This window comes from Dipodomys spectabilis, unplaced genomic scaffold (assembly GCF_019054845.1).
Source record: "Dipodomys spectabilis isolate Male_0828 unplaced genomic scaffold, ASM1905484v1 ptg000215l, whole genome shotgun sequence".
Classification (NCBI taxonomy): domain Eukaryota; kingdom Metazoa; phylum Chordata; class Mammalia; order Rodentia; family Heteromyidae; genus Dipodomys; species Dipodomys spectabilis.
The window spans coordinates 152,501-168,929 of NW_024870892.1; the positions used below are offsets into that span (position 1 = coordinate 152,501).

The following is a 16,429-nucleotide window of genomic DNA, read 5'->3' on the forward strand; positions in this document are numbered from 1 at the left end:
CCCAAACCCATGGGGAATGCTACCAGACTTGAATCTTTGAGTCCCTTCAGGGGCACTGTTCTTATACTGTGGCCCCAAAGAATCCAGAGACCGTTTGGATCATAAGCCAGTGTATGTGACTCAGTGTGTGTTCTTTGATGACTTATTTTCTAGGCCATCAAAAACTTCTGCTCCTCACCAGGTCAGTTCACTCGAATGGGCCCGTATGCTGTGTCCTGCTCAAGCCCCATTTGGGCACACTCCGTGCAAACAGAACTGCCTGTTTACGAGAGGAGGCTGTTTTAAGAGGGCATTTGTGTGGGGATGTGTGGACAGGAAAGGGTCAGGCCAACATCAAAGGTAATCTTAAGAAAAGAACCTTCTCTCTGCCTCCTTTTTTTATATTCAGAAAGGTCACTTTAAAGTCAACTATGAGCAACTGGGCCTCTCCTGAGGCGTTGACTTCGTTGTTATTTTTTACTTGTGATTACAATAAGTCATTTATCCCCAAACAGATTTAAGAACAATAAACAAATACAAAAGGAAAAGGAACATCTCATCAATAACAAAGACCGCATCTAAAGGCCTTGAGTTTTGTTCCTCTTTTACATCTCTTTCCAAGTAAAGCAGGAACCCTACAGAGAAAGGAATCCAGAAGATATGAAAGTTACAAAAATAGAAAAAAAGATTCCGTCTTAGTCAGGATCTGGTCACTTCTTGGGAGAAATGGTGCTGAGCACTTAATTCTTCTGAGGGCTTATTTGTGAGAAGCTAAAAATGAGTCCTTGTGTACCTTGTGTGGTAAATGGTTCATATTCATATTATCCTGAAAGTATAAAGATACTTTTCTCGATGAATTCAAAGTTCATATTTTGAAGATGAATTATTAAAAAAAAAAAAAACAAGGGAAAGAAATAGACCTGTGTGCTACATTGAAAAACGAGGTGCAGCCCTTACCAGTTGCAGCCCAGCTGGTGATGCCAGTCACAAACGTAACTTTTTAGTTGACTCCAGTGATCCTAGATTTCTTTCCAAGACAGAGGGAGCTCAGATACTAAAAATGTACAATTTGGCCCAATTATATGCTCCCCTCTTCCTCTACCTCCCCCATAGGCTTAATGAAGGACTTGGCGGTACAATTCATCAGCGATAAATAGTCGCTCTGCCCAGAATGTTTATTAGACTGACAGCAGCGTGCACTCTCCTTGCTTTTTTCCCTTGCCACTTATGACTCAGATGAATTTTAATAGGAGCAAAAAGCTTTTATTTGCACTGTAATTTCACTTAAGGATCATATCCTTCAGAAACTGGCAGATGCCTGTTAAGTCTTGATTGCAAAACACACACTCCAGAGTAAAGAAACATGCAGAAGATGTTATTATTCAACCTGTCACAGTGTTGCAAATCTACTTGGAACCTAGGCTATCAAAGCTCTTTGCTGGAGCCCTTCCCCCACCCCTTTTAAATAGGTCCAGCAAAGAGACCACTTGGAGATTTCCTCTGTCCCTGTGTGGAAATCAAAGGGTGAGTTCAGCTCTTGCCTTTGCCTTCCTGCCACCGAGATGCCAACAGGAGGCTTTGAGTAGCAGCCCTCCCTCCACACAGTGGAGCTGCTCCCGGAATGCTTCTGTCTCACCCAGACACTCACCAGAGTCTTCTGGTAGTGGCTCCAGCAAACCATGTTACCCATTTCTGTTTGTGTAGATCAAATCATGACTCAGAGATCGGGGATTTTTCCCATTCAGTAAGGATTTTTATTAGAAACATGTTGTTCAATTAGAATGGCTCAAAGATGTCCCAGTTGTTTGAGAGAGCCATGTGCCGAAGATGCCATGAAAACGCATGGCTGTGCATATTGTTTTCTCTCTGCGTTTTTAAAATCTTGCGATGCTCTCTCCATCTAGAAGATACTCTCAGTGCATCTCTCTGTATCCTAATCATCTTATTATATCAAAAAGACTATGCCTAAAAACAAAAGCTAACTTTTCGGGTTATAAATTTAACATTATCTGCTACCAAAAAAATTTTTTTTTGAATTTTAAAGATTGTTTTGCCTAAAATGAACACTGAAACCCTTTGTCTTAACTTGTGATCCAGCCAGTGCCACAGACCTGCCGGGGCATAGGTTTGAGACAGCAGTCTGCTGCCATCTACTGGTGTGTCTTCACAGTGTCATTCCATCCGGTGCCGGGGACTTGAGCTGCCCCAGAAAAGTTTGCGTGCAGTAAAGGGAATACGAGTAAAATTCTCACTGTTTACTTCATAAAGTCTCAGATGTTTTTCTTCAAGATTTAAGTGATTGTTATCTATTAGTAATTAACAACTATAGTACTTATTTCAAAAAATATTTTTTAAAATAACTGGCCTATATCTGTCAGAAATGAATTTTGAATAGGATTCGAATATAATTTAAAGGACAATTTAAAGTAAAAAAAAAAGCTGAAAATTCATGTTGTATGAACATTACTTTTAGAGGAAAGTTCTTCATTTAAACTTCGTTATGCTTTTGTTTTGTTTTGTTTTCCTTCAAGTACAAGGTGCACGTCTTTACCAAACTTGCGGCAGAATTGAACAAGTTTATGCCAGAAAAAGTGGCCGAGGACACAAGCAGCACTCTGCGCTCCCCGATGCCAGGCGTGGTGGTGGCCGTCTCTGTCAAACCTGGAGACATGGTAAGGGCTGCGTCTACCTCTGTGGGGACGTGTAACACTCAGACTTGCCTAGCAGAGCAGCGCACGGTCACACCCTCCGCAGTTCGTTCTTGACTTTCACGGTGCTCACAGAACAGCTCAGTAGATTTTGTGCACTCTTTGTCTATCGGTTCATGTTTAAACTGTGTTAGTAACAGTCTTCCTGGTGTGTCCCCTGGAGGATCTGGGAGAGGAAGAAAAATGAGGGCATTTCTTAAATGCATGGTTTCAGGGAAGTATTTTACCTAAAAATGGCCATTCAGTCCCCAGGACTCTGTACTGACACTGTCCTAAAAAAAACCTTACCCTAACTGCTAATCCTCTGGTGGGGAATTTCTGTGTGATTTCTGGACAAGATGTCTAATTGGGAATGCGAGTTCAGGAAAGGTTAATCCTGTAATCTGTACAGTGCTAGCATACTTCCGGAACATGGGAAGTAGAATTTAGGATCACAGTTTTAAGGTTTTCATCTTGACCTTGTGAAAGCAAAAGCAAAGCCACATTAATGTTTACCCATGTGTTCAGTCTCAAGGTAACTAAGCTATGGATGAACTGGCATGTGTTGCTTTTTTGTTTTTTGGGTTTGTTTTTAGACCACATTGATTAGTACCAAAAGTAAAAAGAATACCGGATGCAGCCACAAGATCTCAGAAGGCTTAAGTGCTTGCATTTTTATTTCTGTACAGGAGGACAGCAGCAAAACATGATGGGCTTTCATGAGTCTCTTTTGTGTCTGAGTGAAGTCACTGGGCTTACATGCTTTCTTACAAAGATTGTGTTCAAATGCTCCCTGATTTCTTTATTCTTATAGATAAAACATTCCGTTAACACTGAAATAAACTAACATAGCTGGCAGTGGCTTCTAGAAAAGTATTTCATATAAGAATACCTAGTATAAGTGATCAGGTTCAATTATTTTAAATGATTAATCCGGAAAGTGATATAGGAAGCTGGGAAACTAACTTCCCATTCTTCCCCTGACGATATGAAAGGAGGACTGCCGGCTTGCCAGACAAGCTAAGAGGCCGGGTTAGATGACTTTCTCCATTTACTTTGAAAGCATGGAAATTCTTGGGAAAAATAGCATTCATGGAGACCACAGACACCAGATGAGAGGCTGTGGGAGAGATGATCTGTGAAATTTCTGTGTGTGTGTTGAGTTTAAGGGAGGTGTTTGCCTTGTGAATCTTCATTCTGCAGGATTGGGGCAGTAAGAGAACGCTCCTTGACCTTGACGCTAACAGTCGCATGTGTAATGCATCAGAGAAGCTGTGGAATCTCTAGCGATTCCATGTCTCAGGGATAGGTTGGAAAGCAATATGAAGGATTTGGGGTATTTTTTGGAGTTTTTTTTTTTTTTTGTAGAATACTTCTGTAGGTATTTTTCTTTTTTGTTTTTGTTTTCATTCTTAAGGTTTCTCTGGAAGGCACACAGTGTACTGCCAGCCGGTGCCTGTCAGTCCTAGTGGCTTTAATTAAAGTATGTGTGTGTGTATGTGTGTGTAAGTAAGCAATAAGTATTCAGCTTAAATCCTTACTTTGCTAGCACCTGAGTCCAAGACTAATGGTTAGTAGTAGGAAGGTAGTAAAGGAAGGAGTAAGCTCCTGCCTCCAGCAAGGAAGGATTGAGGTTACAGTCATACATACACACACACACACACACACACACACACACACACACACACACACACACACACACACACACACACACACACTTTGCTCAGCAGATGGACATGCACGAAGAGTTTAAAGACCAGGCTACTAACCACACTGTCGCTGGCTTCACTCTTCCATATACTAAAAGGAAGGGTTCATCTTCATCATTTGCACTTTCTGCTCAGTAAGTTAAGGTGGGCCTGCCAGGCATTGGTAAAAGGAGAAGGGCGAGTTTAGTGCCTGCAACAGAGGGGTAGCTACTATCAATCATTAAACACTCAAGATGGTTTAATCGGAGAAATCACTATTGAACCTGTCAGTGTAGAGCAGCGGGGCTGGGTGTTATGTCAGAGCTCTGAGGGCCATGCATTGAGGGGGCTTGTCGTCTGGTCCCCTTCACCTTCATTCCACATGCTCTTTGCCCAAGAGTGCCTGGTGGCTGAGGTAGAATACTTGTGTCCTTTAATTTCTCACTTTGGGTCCTCACAGTACATCCTTTCATATTCCATGTCATGTGGCATGATAAAACACAGTGAGAAGTTCCATTTGGTGGGTCTTATAACAACATCTCTTATAAATTCTGTCTCATGTAATTAAAATACTAGAAATTTCACTTGGATCAAAGGCACAGCCCTTTTTATAAGGCCAATATAAGAAAATACTACTTGAAACACTTCAAATTTTACAGTTTAAATCATTTGAACATTGCAGGGCAGGTTGTGTTTTTCTTAGTAATAACAGTAGCTGAGTGAGGTTTCACTGTTACCAGTAGAAAGATAATGGAACCAATCATCTCTGTCCTTTCAAGGAAAACAAGGATCCACACACCACCAAGGGTTTGCAAGTATTCTATTCATCTTGCAAGTATCTATTCTTCTTTCAAGTATTCTATTCTTCTTTATGTATAATTTTGTTATAGAAATCTGTCATTTCTATGCTTTAAGAAAAATTTGACAAATAATATGGTATATCTCTTAATAAGTTCTACCAAAATGTCACGTAAATCATCCACAGCAAACAGTTTAAACACTGTGAAAACCTGATAGAGAAAGAAGAGCGTTGGTGCTGTGTGGAAGGGGTCTGTGACCGCAGAGGGCTTGGGGAGTGGGGGGAGGAGAGGGGCAGAGAGCTAATACTAGTTGCTGGGGACAATTCCCTGCCCTGTACAAAAGCTTCTTGTTTCAGATACTCTTAGCAGAAGTTTCTCATGCCTTTCTGTCTTTGTAATGAACTATTTCATATTAAGTGTAGCAGCAACATGATTGTATAATAATTTTTGAATGTATACAGAAGGAATATTAGTATTTAGTAAAATACAGGTAGACTGTGAGTAGAGTAAAAAATCATGAATGAGCCAGCTCCTGTGGCTCACACCTGTCTGTAATCTTAGCTATTCAGGAGGCTGGAATCTGAGGGTTGCAGGTCAAAGCCATCTTGGGCAGGAAGGTCCCTGAAACCCTTATCTCTAATTAAGTATGAGCAAAAAAGTTCATGGACAGCACCCAGGCCCTGAGTTCAGGCCCCAGGACCCACACACAGACACATACTCATGCACGTGTGCATGTGTGCGCGTAGGCGCGCGCACACACACACACACACACACACACACACAAAGCTCACAAACTACAAATGGATAAATCCATTTCTACCTCTTTTTTTATGCCTTCTGAAAATGTTTTTTCAGTGAAAGTTGAATTTAAAAAATAACTTTTTCCATACATGTAATACTAACATAAACTGAGAACACTTCTGTAAATAAATTTAACATTTGTTTAGCTGTTTTAATTTTTAAACCTGTCTTTATGATATTCTTGAACAAAAAAAGTATTTAAAATTTTAAAAGTACCTTTCAGAATAATGGTGTAATACATTCTTGTCATGTGTTAACCTTAGACTTACAATCTCTACTTCCAATGCATGGTTTTCATTTTGAATTTAAAATATAAAATAAATAAAACTATTTTTGAGTGCATTTGCTACTTTTTTTGTGTGTGCTAGTGCTAGGACTTGAACTCAAGCTCTGGGTGCTGTCCTTGAGCTTTTTTGTTCAAGGCTAGTGCTATACCACTTGAGCCACAGCTCCACTTCTGGCTTTTTTGCCCCCAGTTAATTGGAGATAAGAGTCTCAGGACTTTCTTGCCCAGACTGGCTTTGAATCATGATCCTGAGATCTTAGCCTCCTGAGTAGCTAGGATTACAGGCGTGAGCCACTCTTGGCCAGTTTTGTTAGCTTTTGATTACAGAAAAAAACAAGAACAAACCAATAAAATAGAGCCACACTAAGTAGATATTTAACAGTACATTTTTTTATGATTCTTTCAACTTATAAGTTCTATAATCACCTTAGATTTTTCATAAAAAACTTTCATATACTATATCAGAAAATAAAGCAAGACAACCCATAAGAAGGCTCTATATCAAATTTCTTTTTGATGGGCAATTTATGACACTAAGTAAAATAACAGGGAGGCATTAAGTACCTGTTGCTGCTGTTTCTTGCTACTCATCTGGCTTTCATGAGTAAGATAGCCTTATGTTTATGTTTATGGGGCCAAGATGCAGATCTACTTGGTGTTGAGACTGGCCTTTTAGAGAGGGCAATTAGCCATGTTAGACTGTTGCTCTCTTGAACAATGCCCTTTGTGGGAAAATGGTATCCATACAGCATACCAATAAATGCAATGTTTGTAGTCTATTCCTATTGCCTGGATAGAAATAATGCTAACACCCAGGTTTCATCCCCCCCCCCCCCCCCCCCCCCCGTTGCATCTGCTCCCTTGGGGAAAGCCTCCAGCCCATGGGTGAATGGACTGTGAGAATTGCACGTCCCTGGTACATCCTTGTACACACACCCTCACACACACACACACCCGTCCACTCCAGAGATTAGATACTTGACATTACAGCAGAGCTTAAGGGAATGGCAAATAAACTTGGTGAGAGTCCTTGGTTTATTTATTTTTTCATTCTGGGAAGGACAGCTTTGACAACGCCTTAGCTCTCGGCTGTCTACAGAGAAGGGTGGACTGGCCTCGTACTTCTCTGATGTGGCACCTAGGTGCCTTCTTCAGCCTGCTGTGCGTAACTGGTAGCGATGCTGCTAGCCGGTGGGGTGGTTGTTCCACTTTCCGGGTACTTTGATTACAGTCATCAAGGGATGGCGGTAAGTAAATTTTCATGTTGTGCAGTAGTGGTTATTGCACAGGATGCCAGTTTTGTTCCCAGTTCCTACATTGTGTTCCCTAATATGTAGACAGAGGTTCACATATTCATGAACATTGTGAAACGTTTACACATGACCTACTACAAACATACAGAAAGTTATGGAGAATAACTGCACAGGCATCGTGTAGTCTTTGTTGGCCTTTCCCATGTTTGTTTTGAATTTTATTTAGCAGTCAGACATTGTATACACACCATGAACTTGCCCAATGCTATTTCTCAGTCTAACTTGCCCTGTCTTCAGGGGTAATCATTCTTCTGAATTTGGCCTTTTACTCTTTTTTTTTTTTTTTTTTTTTTCAGATAGCATTTATATTTACATTTTGGGGATAGTTTTGGTTTGAAGGGTAACAACTGGTGGAATTTTGACAATTTAACTTAGTAATAATTGTCAGAATTACATAAAAGCACTTCGGTGGATCAATCAATACATTAAATACTGTAGGAGAGTCTTGTGCAAATTTGGCATTTATTTTATTGTTCAAGGAATGATCTTGAGATGAAAGAGCACACTATCTTTGTTTTAAGTATGTTTGAATGACCATTCTCAACTTTACCAAGACTGAAAGTACCTTCATGTAAGAATGAGAACCATCATTTCACTGAGCCTTTAAAACAGCCTGCTTCACAAAGGTAGACAATCTAGACTGACTTCTTGCAGATATTGTAAAAGATACCAACTTTAACTCGCTTTCTTTGTAACTGTAGGGTTTGGGTCTGGTTTGGAGCTAGATTCGAGGGCGGCAAGCAATAGTATTTTTCTCTGTTTTAAAGATGTTTCAGAAAACAAAACTTGTTTCATGTTGGCTACAGTCTGCATTCCTTCCCTGAGCTCCCTGTTCCCAACTGCTCCATTCCAGGGATACCCAGTTGAGGGACAAGGCAGCACCTGGCACACCACAGCCGTGGGCCTCTGCTTTCAACTGAGGGCCTCTGCTGGGCACGGAGTCCTCACAGGAGGCTGTCAGCATCTCCAGATAGAGGCTTGGTGGCGTTCCTGACGGCTGCTTCTCCTCTTTGTAATTTCATGACCATTTCGTTTTTGTTTAGATGCTGACCTCTTGTGTGGTCCTTTGGGAGGGGTACCTGTCCTCTCAGGAAACAGCCTATCTGTGCAGCTCAGAAAGAGGAAGTCAGGATAATCAGATTGCAGCCTGCCTTTTAACAAGCCCAAACTGCCTTCTTCAGATCTCAGCACCTTAAAATGTGTGGCACATGGGCACCTGTGTTTTTAGTGGCACAACCTCTAAAAGTGGAATGGAAAGGTTGTTTTTTTTTTTTTTTCTTGTGTGGTGCAGTCATCAGGGTTGACATTGATCCCTGGTTTTCGGGGGCCCCGGTGCAACAGAAGGGGAGACCGCAGCGGGCCGGTAAGCTTCTGAGCCTTCTGTCTCATTTGGCAGGAGCACAGAACATAGGACAACAAAAGAAGGCTCCCTTTTTCCATAAAAATTCATCCTCCCGCCCACCCCTCCCCCAGAAAGGGGACTGAATTTTTCAGCTGCACACAGCGATTTGGTGCTCACTGTTGCAGGGAAACAGTTGCTGTCTGAACAGGCAGGAAACAGTTTTCTTTTAATTGCCGAAATCATTCGGAAGTGCTCCGTGCCCTGCTTCTATACAGCAGATGCTGCGCATTAATTGGCCTGTGTAGAAGTGACCCAGGGTTCCTTGCAGCGGGCCCAATTTTAGGCAGAGGGTTTAAATAGCTTATTTATTATTTTGTATAATCTGGCGTACATTATGTGCTCCTGCACGTGTTGTGTTTCATGGTCTGCAGTTTCTAATGTCTTGTGGGTTTCAAAACCTGTGTTTCTCTGGTAATGTACTAGCAGCAGGTAAGCTCAAAATACCATCCATCAGGAGCTAATTTTTTATCCAGATATTCCAATGACTGATGAACCTGTCTTTTGTATGAATGTTTAGCACAGTAGAAAGCCATATGCCACTGGCACCGTTTCCTCTGCGTTCTTTACCGTTGCTGGTGAGTGGGCTTCCGAGGGGGGAGCAAACTTGACGCCATTTGCGTCCTCCTGCCTCTATTTAAACAACTGCGCCTTTAAAAACAGCCCTGGGTTTGGATGACAAAAGAGGGCAGGGGCTGTCTTAAAGGAACCCAACTCCCATAATGATTTTCTTGATCAGAAGTCTGACTCCACACTCTTAATAGGGAACCTTGTTTTGTTCCTCCCCGTCTGTTGCAAACAGACCTCAGTCCATTAGAAGGGCCTCCCTCGTGTGGGAAGACCACAGCTGTTACTGTAAATCTCATCCAGTCACTGTATCACCCCCATTTTGTGGCTCTGAAGGATGAAATTGAGAAATGGAATACTGTGCAGTCATCCTTTACATCTCCAATTTTAGGCCCTTGCCATCATTTTCATGCTTTTATTCCAAATCAAATAACATTAGTGGGCTACCCCACCTTCTGGTGAGTATCCCGTCCCAAGTGCAGCTCTCAAGTCTCTACTTCGGGGGGCTTTCTTTTGTGCTTGATGGAGATTCCCCACCCCCAGCCTCTCTCCTGGAGCGGTTGTAGGGCAGTGGCAGTTTGCAGTTGCAGGGACAGCGTTGTCAGCTGTGTCCCTCTCTGAGCATGTGCTCCGGGAGGGGAGGGGCGTGCGTGGAGACGCTTGTGTGGTTTGTAATCTTTGTGGAAGGAGTGAAGAGGACTTGGTGGAAGGAGATTGGGGGCTTTAATCTGAAACAAGATGTGGCTTAAATCATTAGCACAACAAAGCATACTATAAGCTTCAAGATAAAAGTCTCTGGGGAAAAAGTCCTCTGAAAATAAATGGAACTTGATAGATTTCCATATCATTTATAACTTCCCTTAATTACACTTGGAAGACTTGCCAGCAAAACTGGAAAATTGGCAGCCTCTATCCATTAGAGTCATTTTGCCGACCATGGCAAGCAGCTGGCTTCACTAGATTTTATTTCCCATCACTCACAATTAATCATCAGCTGGAGATGTCTGAAACTCTTCAGCACAGAGCAATGCTGGGTGACATTCAGGCCCCCAAACATGTGAAAATCTGCTGAGTAAAAGGGGTGAGCTCTCTCTCCAGCTTACTCATTTAGGGACAAGGCTGGCTCCTGCTTAATGAGCACTGCTCTGATAATCAGATGCGAATGTGAACCCTGACCCCATGTCAGAGGAGAGGATGCAATAAGCTGGATGAAAGATACACGACTCAGGCCTCCAAACTTTGCACTAATTACACAGGGAGTGCAGAAATACATCAGGCCGACTAGGTTCATCAGAAAGACTGGTGAGGCTTGTGACCAGTTACTAAGCCTAACACTGGAGACATCCTGTCACATTCATTAAGTCTTTATCAGATGATTCACAAAAGTGTTAGAGAGACGTGTGTGAACACATGTTGCAGGAGCGAGCCCTGCCATGGGCGCTGTCTGGCAGGGACTACGGGCTCAGGAGTCTGCACCGTGTGCCCGAGTATGCCCTGGCTTCCTGAGCCCCCTCAGCATTTGGAAGGTGCTGCCACTGTGGGGTCAGTGCCCAGCACTCTGACCTGGGCAGGGGGATCTGCGGTCCAGACACAGCCCCGTGGCGCGGGGAGGCCCTGTTGGCATGCCTCTCATGGGAACTGGACCCAGGCTTGGTGCCCTGGGGGCATATCTTCCAATTGCAGAGACTGAGCGCACGTGGTTTGATGGCCACCATTCTCTGATATGCAGCTTACAGTCTAGCTATATCTGCTCTCCTGACTGAACTAGTTTCTTGTTTGTGCTGGAACTGGGGCTTGAACTCGGGGTATCAGGTTTGGACTTGGCCTTTTTTGCTCAGTCTTGGCACTGTACTGCTTGGGTCTGACCTCCATTTCTGGCTTTTTTTGCTGCTTCATTGGAGATAAAAGTCTCGTAGCTTTTTCTGCCTGACCTGGCCTCGAACCACAATCCTTGATCTCAGCCTCCTGAGTAGCTCGGATTATAAGTGCAAGCCATTGGCCCCCAACTCTGAGTTATTTTTGGGGTGTGTGTTACAAAGATCTTGTTGTACAAAATATATCACTATCTTCTTGGAGCTACCTCCAAGTTGGGTGTTGATGGCCCTTACTCGTAATCCTCGCTACCCAGGAGGACTAAGGTTCAAAGCCAGCCTGGGAGGAAAGTCCACAAGACTCTTTTCTCCAGTTAATCACCAAAAAGGCAGCAGTGGAAGGTAAAGTATTAGTCTTGAGCAAAAAAGCTCAGGGACAGTGCACACTAGCAAAACTAGGGGAAAGAACTAAGGAGAAGGCCCAGGATCTAACTCTCCAAGTTGGGACAAACTACCAGTCAGGCAGAAAGACAGGCTCTCTTCCAGTCAGGATGCTTTCCCTTTGACATCCTTTTCATCAAATTACCAGTGACCCAGTCAGAAGCAGACTATTGGAACACTAGTACTTCTGATTGGGCCAGGCTAAGTCGGAGGTTTGGGGACCTAGTGCTCATAGTCAACTTCTTGCAACTCTCCATGTTACAAGCACTCAGAGCCAGCCAGGGAGAATCATCAGCGATGGCAGAGCCCCCCAGGTGCGTTCTCCATCTCTACTGCTCTCAGGCCCAGCAGGTCCCGGAGGGCAGAGGTGGTGGCCCAGTCCACTGTTCTTCACCATGCTCGCTGTACACATCTTTGTTGGGTTGACCGTTGTCCTCTGGTATGGCCCTGGGCTGCAGAAGATTCATTTAAGGAAGCAGTGTTCTATTCTGATGAGCCAGCACACCCCAAGAGATGGGAGAGAGGGAATGGGGGGACACAGCTGCTGGCAGAGGAACAAGGCTGTGCCCACCTATAAAGGCTGGTGGAGCAGGCTGGAGAGAGTCCTGCACCCTCATGCCAACAGAGGAAGACAGGCCAGGTCGGTAGGTAGAAGGCCAGCTCACAAGTCTGCCTATCTGTGGAGGGATTACTGACCAGAGCACAGACCCTACTTTTTGGATAGACTTCCCATAGCACTCTGTTGAGCTTCAGATCCGTCTGCAGGGAGTCATCCTGCTCTGTTGTCTGGGCACCTCGTCCGTGGGTTGAAGTTATTTGGGTCTGGCTGCTGGGCAGGCTCTTAGCTCTGTGCAAGCCCTGGGCAGGACCCACGGGGCTTTCCTATGGGAGCTAGCTGAATGGTAGGGGCACCTCAGCAGACCTGTCCTTCTCCTGGCTTTCTTGGCTACTGATTGCCTTTGAAGAGAGAAAGCAAGCCTCTGGAACGATTACGTGTGGAGTAACTGTTCTAACACCTTGGACTCGAGCCTCAGTGTCATCTTGGCACGACCATCTCTGGCCCTCCACGTTTTGAAGAACAACCCTTGCAAGTCGCTGTGCACGGAACGTCGATGCCAGGTGAAACGAATCAAAAAGCGGCAGTGAGCACTGTGTTCAGAGCCCCTCTCAGTCTTTCTCTTCAGTGCCAGCCCCAGAGCCTTGGCATCCCCTCTCTTCCTATATTCTTGTGCCAGGAGAATGCAGCCCCCCACCTGGACAGCAGAGGAAAGAACGCTCGGGCCCAGGCAAGCGGCACTGCCAGCAAGACAGCTTGCGCCTCCCGGGGGGCCGCAAGAGGGACTTGGAGATCATTTGGGGATTGCAGGAAGGAACATTCTCCAGGCGCTTCTGTGGTACCAGCCAGCACAGGCACTGAAATGTGACTGTCCAGGAGCCCCGTCCAGCATGCCCACCAGGCCCCACAGAGTCTCATTCTACTGTTCCAAAGAGCCAGAGGTCCTGTGCCAAAGAGCTAAGAGAAAAGCCTGGCCTAGCTCCTCAGTACTTACCCATCAAGGCCAGAGAAAACTGAAGAAAAAAGTGGCTTTTAGTCACAGCTGATTTCTGGATGGAGGCCTCCACTTTCACCCCCGTGGGTTTGTACTCAGCTCTGCCTGGATTTTCCTCATGGTAAGACGCAGATGCTAGAAGCTGGGCTTGAGTGAGCACCTGCGGCTCTCTGTGCAGGACCAAATGCAGTATGTGTGCATCCCTCAGAGGGAGGGCCAGTGCGCCTCCTGCTCTGACTGAGTAAGCTGCTATTCCCAGCTCCCCAGAAATATAATCTGAAACATGCCTTAAAAAACCCTTTCCTGAGATGAGATTCCCATAGTGTAATTCACCCCTTTAGTGTACAGTCTAGTGTTTTTCATCTATCTAGAGGTCTGCAACCAACACAATTAATCTTAGAACATTTTTAGCACCCTTGAAAGAAACTTTGTGTGTTTTGTTTTTTTCTCATGGTGTGGGGCTTGTGAGCTATAGCGCCACTTCCGGTTTTCTGGTGGTTTATTGGAGATAAGAGTCTCATGGACTTTCTTGTCTGGGCTGGCTCTGAGCTGCAGTCCTCAGATCTCAGCCTCCTGAGTAGCTAGGATTACAGGTGTGAGCCACCAGTGCCCAGCAAAAGAAACTCTATCCATCAGCACCCATTCACCCATCCCCAGTTCAAGCCACTGTAGAAACTTGTTTATTCCAGGCATAGCAGGTAAGTGGAAACATTCTGATTGCCAGCACCTCTGTGAGAGTACCGTCCCCAGGGCAGCCCCACAAACAGCATCACCAAACCTCTAGTATCTGGTCATTTCATGATGAATGAGGACTTGAGGATAAGGGGGAGTAGCCTTTCTCTGCTGTCCCTGAAGGATGCAGCTGGGATGGGAAGCGTTAGAGGTCGTTGCTGTTTTGATGAACATTTCAGCATGTGCGACAAAGTACCCTATAATGGCTTCACTGTAGGTATTATTGCAAAATTAGAATGCTTTAAACATCTCATTCCATTTTAAATTTGTTTTCCAGGTAGCGGAAGGTCAGGAAATTTGTGTGATTGAAGCTATGAAAATGCAGAACAGTATGACAGCTGGGAAAACTGGCAAGGTATGTCCCTGAGTTCCCACCTACTTACCCGGGCCCGGTGATGGAGGCAGAACTTCCACTTTGGAGTCATGCACAGTTCTGGAAAGGACCGGAGAGGTGGTGTCTACAACCTCTCTTTCCCCTGGGGAGAAAGTAACACACGGGAGCGCTTTCCTGCTGCCTTGGTTCGTCTGTGTGCATATTCAGGTAGCCAAAGGACAATTGTTCTTCACCTTGATATCTTTCAAATTAAGGGATCTTTAATTTTTAATGTTTACATCTGTCTTGGAGGCAGTTAGTTATCTGATACTTAGATGACACTGCAGGAGACAGTTTCACAGATTGCAAAAATGTAACTAGTCAAGATAATTTCCCCACAAAGAGTACAGTCTATGTAGATGAAGAGTCTGCAAACCCCATGCATGTACAGAGAGCTTAGTGATTCAGAGAAAAGAGAAAAATGTGTCAGTGCTGAAGTTTTCTGAGTGAAACTTCTTGGAGGTCTCTTCCCTCCCTACCCCCTACCTTTCTTCTCTTGTGTCTTTCTTATCCCAGGGATTGAATGATGGCCTGTTCCTGAGCTTTGCTCAAGGCTAGGCTAGCACTCTACCAGTTGAGCTACAGCTCTATTTCTAGCGTTTTCATAGTTAATTGAAGATAAGAGTCTCATGGACTTTCCTGCTCAGGCTGGCTTCCAGCCGTGATCCTCAGATCTCAGCCTCTTGAATAGCTAGGAATACAGGCATGAATCACTGGCAGCTGGCATAGGTTTTTTTTGTTTGTTTGTTTTTTGTTTTGTTTTGTAAAGCAATCACTTCGTTGTCTTCCTGTGACTGAGACCATTAGTAGGAAAATGGCCCTTTTCCAAAAGATGTCTGCGTGTGGCCATGTCTGTGGAATGGAGGGTGCCCCAGCGGGGCCGCAGCAGGAGTGGCAGTGGCCTGCACTGGGCCACACCTGGGGACCCAGTGCAACTAAGCTTGCATCAGAAGCCCAGCGTCTGTCCATCTGGTAGTTTATCATCCCAAAAGTGCAATGAAACTGATTCCGAGAGGAAGGCCACGGGGCTACCCGGCGTTCTCCCTAGAGAGAGCAGAGGCCCCTGTGCGCAGGGCGGCAGGACGGCCGGGCCATGGTCCATGGTCTTGACAGAATAGAAGGGCACGGGTTAGTGGTTTAGTGGTTTAGGAACCCTTTCTTGAGTTGATTTTTAAAATAGACAAGAAAACCTGTGTTTGTTCTTAGCGATTATTTCACATTTACCTAGCACTAGTATCAGAACCTATCTGTCCATGACAAGAATTTGGCCTAGTTGTGGGGACCAAGAATGAGGGCCGCCTTCTAGCCCAGGCCGCTGTGGCTAGGTGGAGGTGCCGGTGCAGGGAGCAAGCCCAGGCTGGGTGTCCTGTGTTCTCATTGCCGAGCGCTCCCGGAGCAGCAGAGCTGCCCCCTCTCCCCAGCCGCCGAGAGCTGAGGGTTGCTGCTGGGCACCCATGAGCTCTGTCTTAGGCCCAACTGCTAGCTGGAGTCCCTCCCATCCATCTCCTCACCCACCCTACTCCCAGGCATTCTAGAGTCTAACCCAATAAAGCTCAGTGGGCTCTGGCCTTGCTCGGGGCTCCTGAGGGTTACTTTCCCCTTAGAGAATCAGTCTGCAGTGAAGCACACCCTCTGCCCTTTAGAGTTGTCCCATCGTGTAAAAGGTCAGCATCATGGCGTCCAGATAATGAAGCAGCAGTACTTTACCCCAGAGAGCACTGCTGAGCAAGGCCTCTGAAGAACCCGTTGTTCCTAAAAAACTTCAGGGTCTGTTTAGGCTGCTCGTGGTGGAGGGGCAGGGATGCAGGCCAGCACCACCCCAGCTGTTGCTGCCATTTTGAGTGTTTGCCACTTGGTTAGAACCCATTGCTCATTCTCACACCCAAGCAACCACCTTTTAAGGAGGTAGATAATCGCCTCCTAATGTGCTCCGGCTCCCTCCCTACCTGTTTTAAATTAAACATATATTAGAGTGAGAAGTACTCTACATGCCCCTCAGGAC

General features: G+C 45.0%; 1 protein-coding gene across 1 annotated transcript in view; it reads left to right on the forward strand.

The window, feature by feature from the left end:
- Pcca (propionyl-CoA carboxylase subunit alpha) overlaps positions 1–16,429 on the forward strand; it is a 157,580-nt gene that overhangs the window by 140,364 nt on the left and 787 nt on the right. The window contains exons 11-12 of the mRNA XM_042696995.1: positions 2,511–2,651; positions 14,332–14,409. Of these exons, the coding sequence (XP_042552929.1) occupies positions 2,511–2,651; positions 14,332–14,409 (219 nt within the window). The remainder of the gene's footprint in view (positions 1–2,510; positions 2,652–14,331; positions 14,410–16,429) is intronic.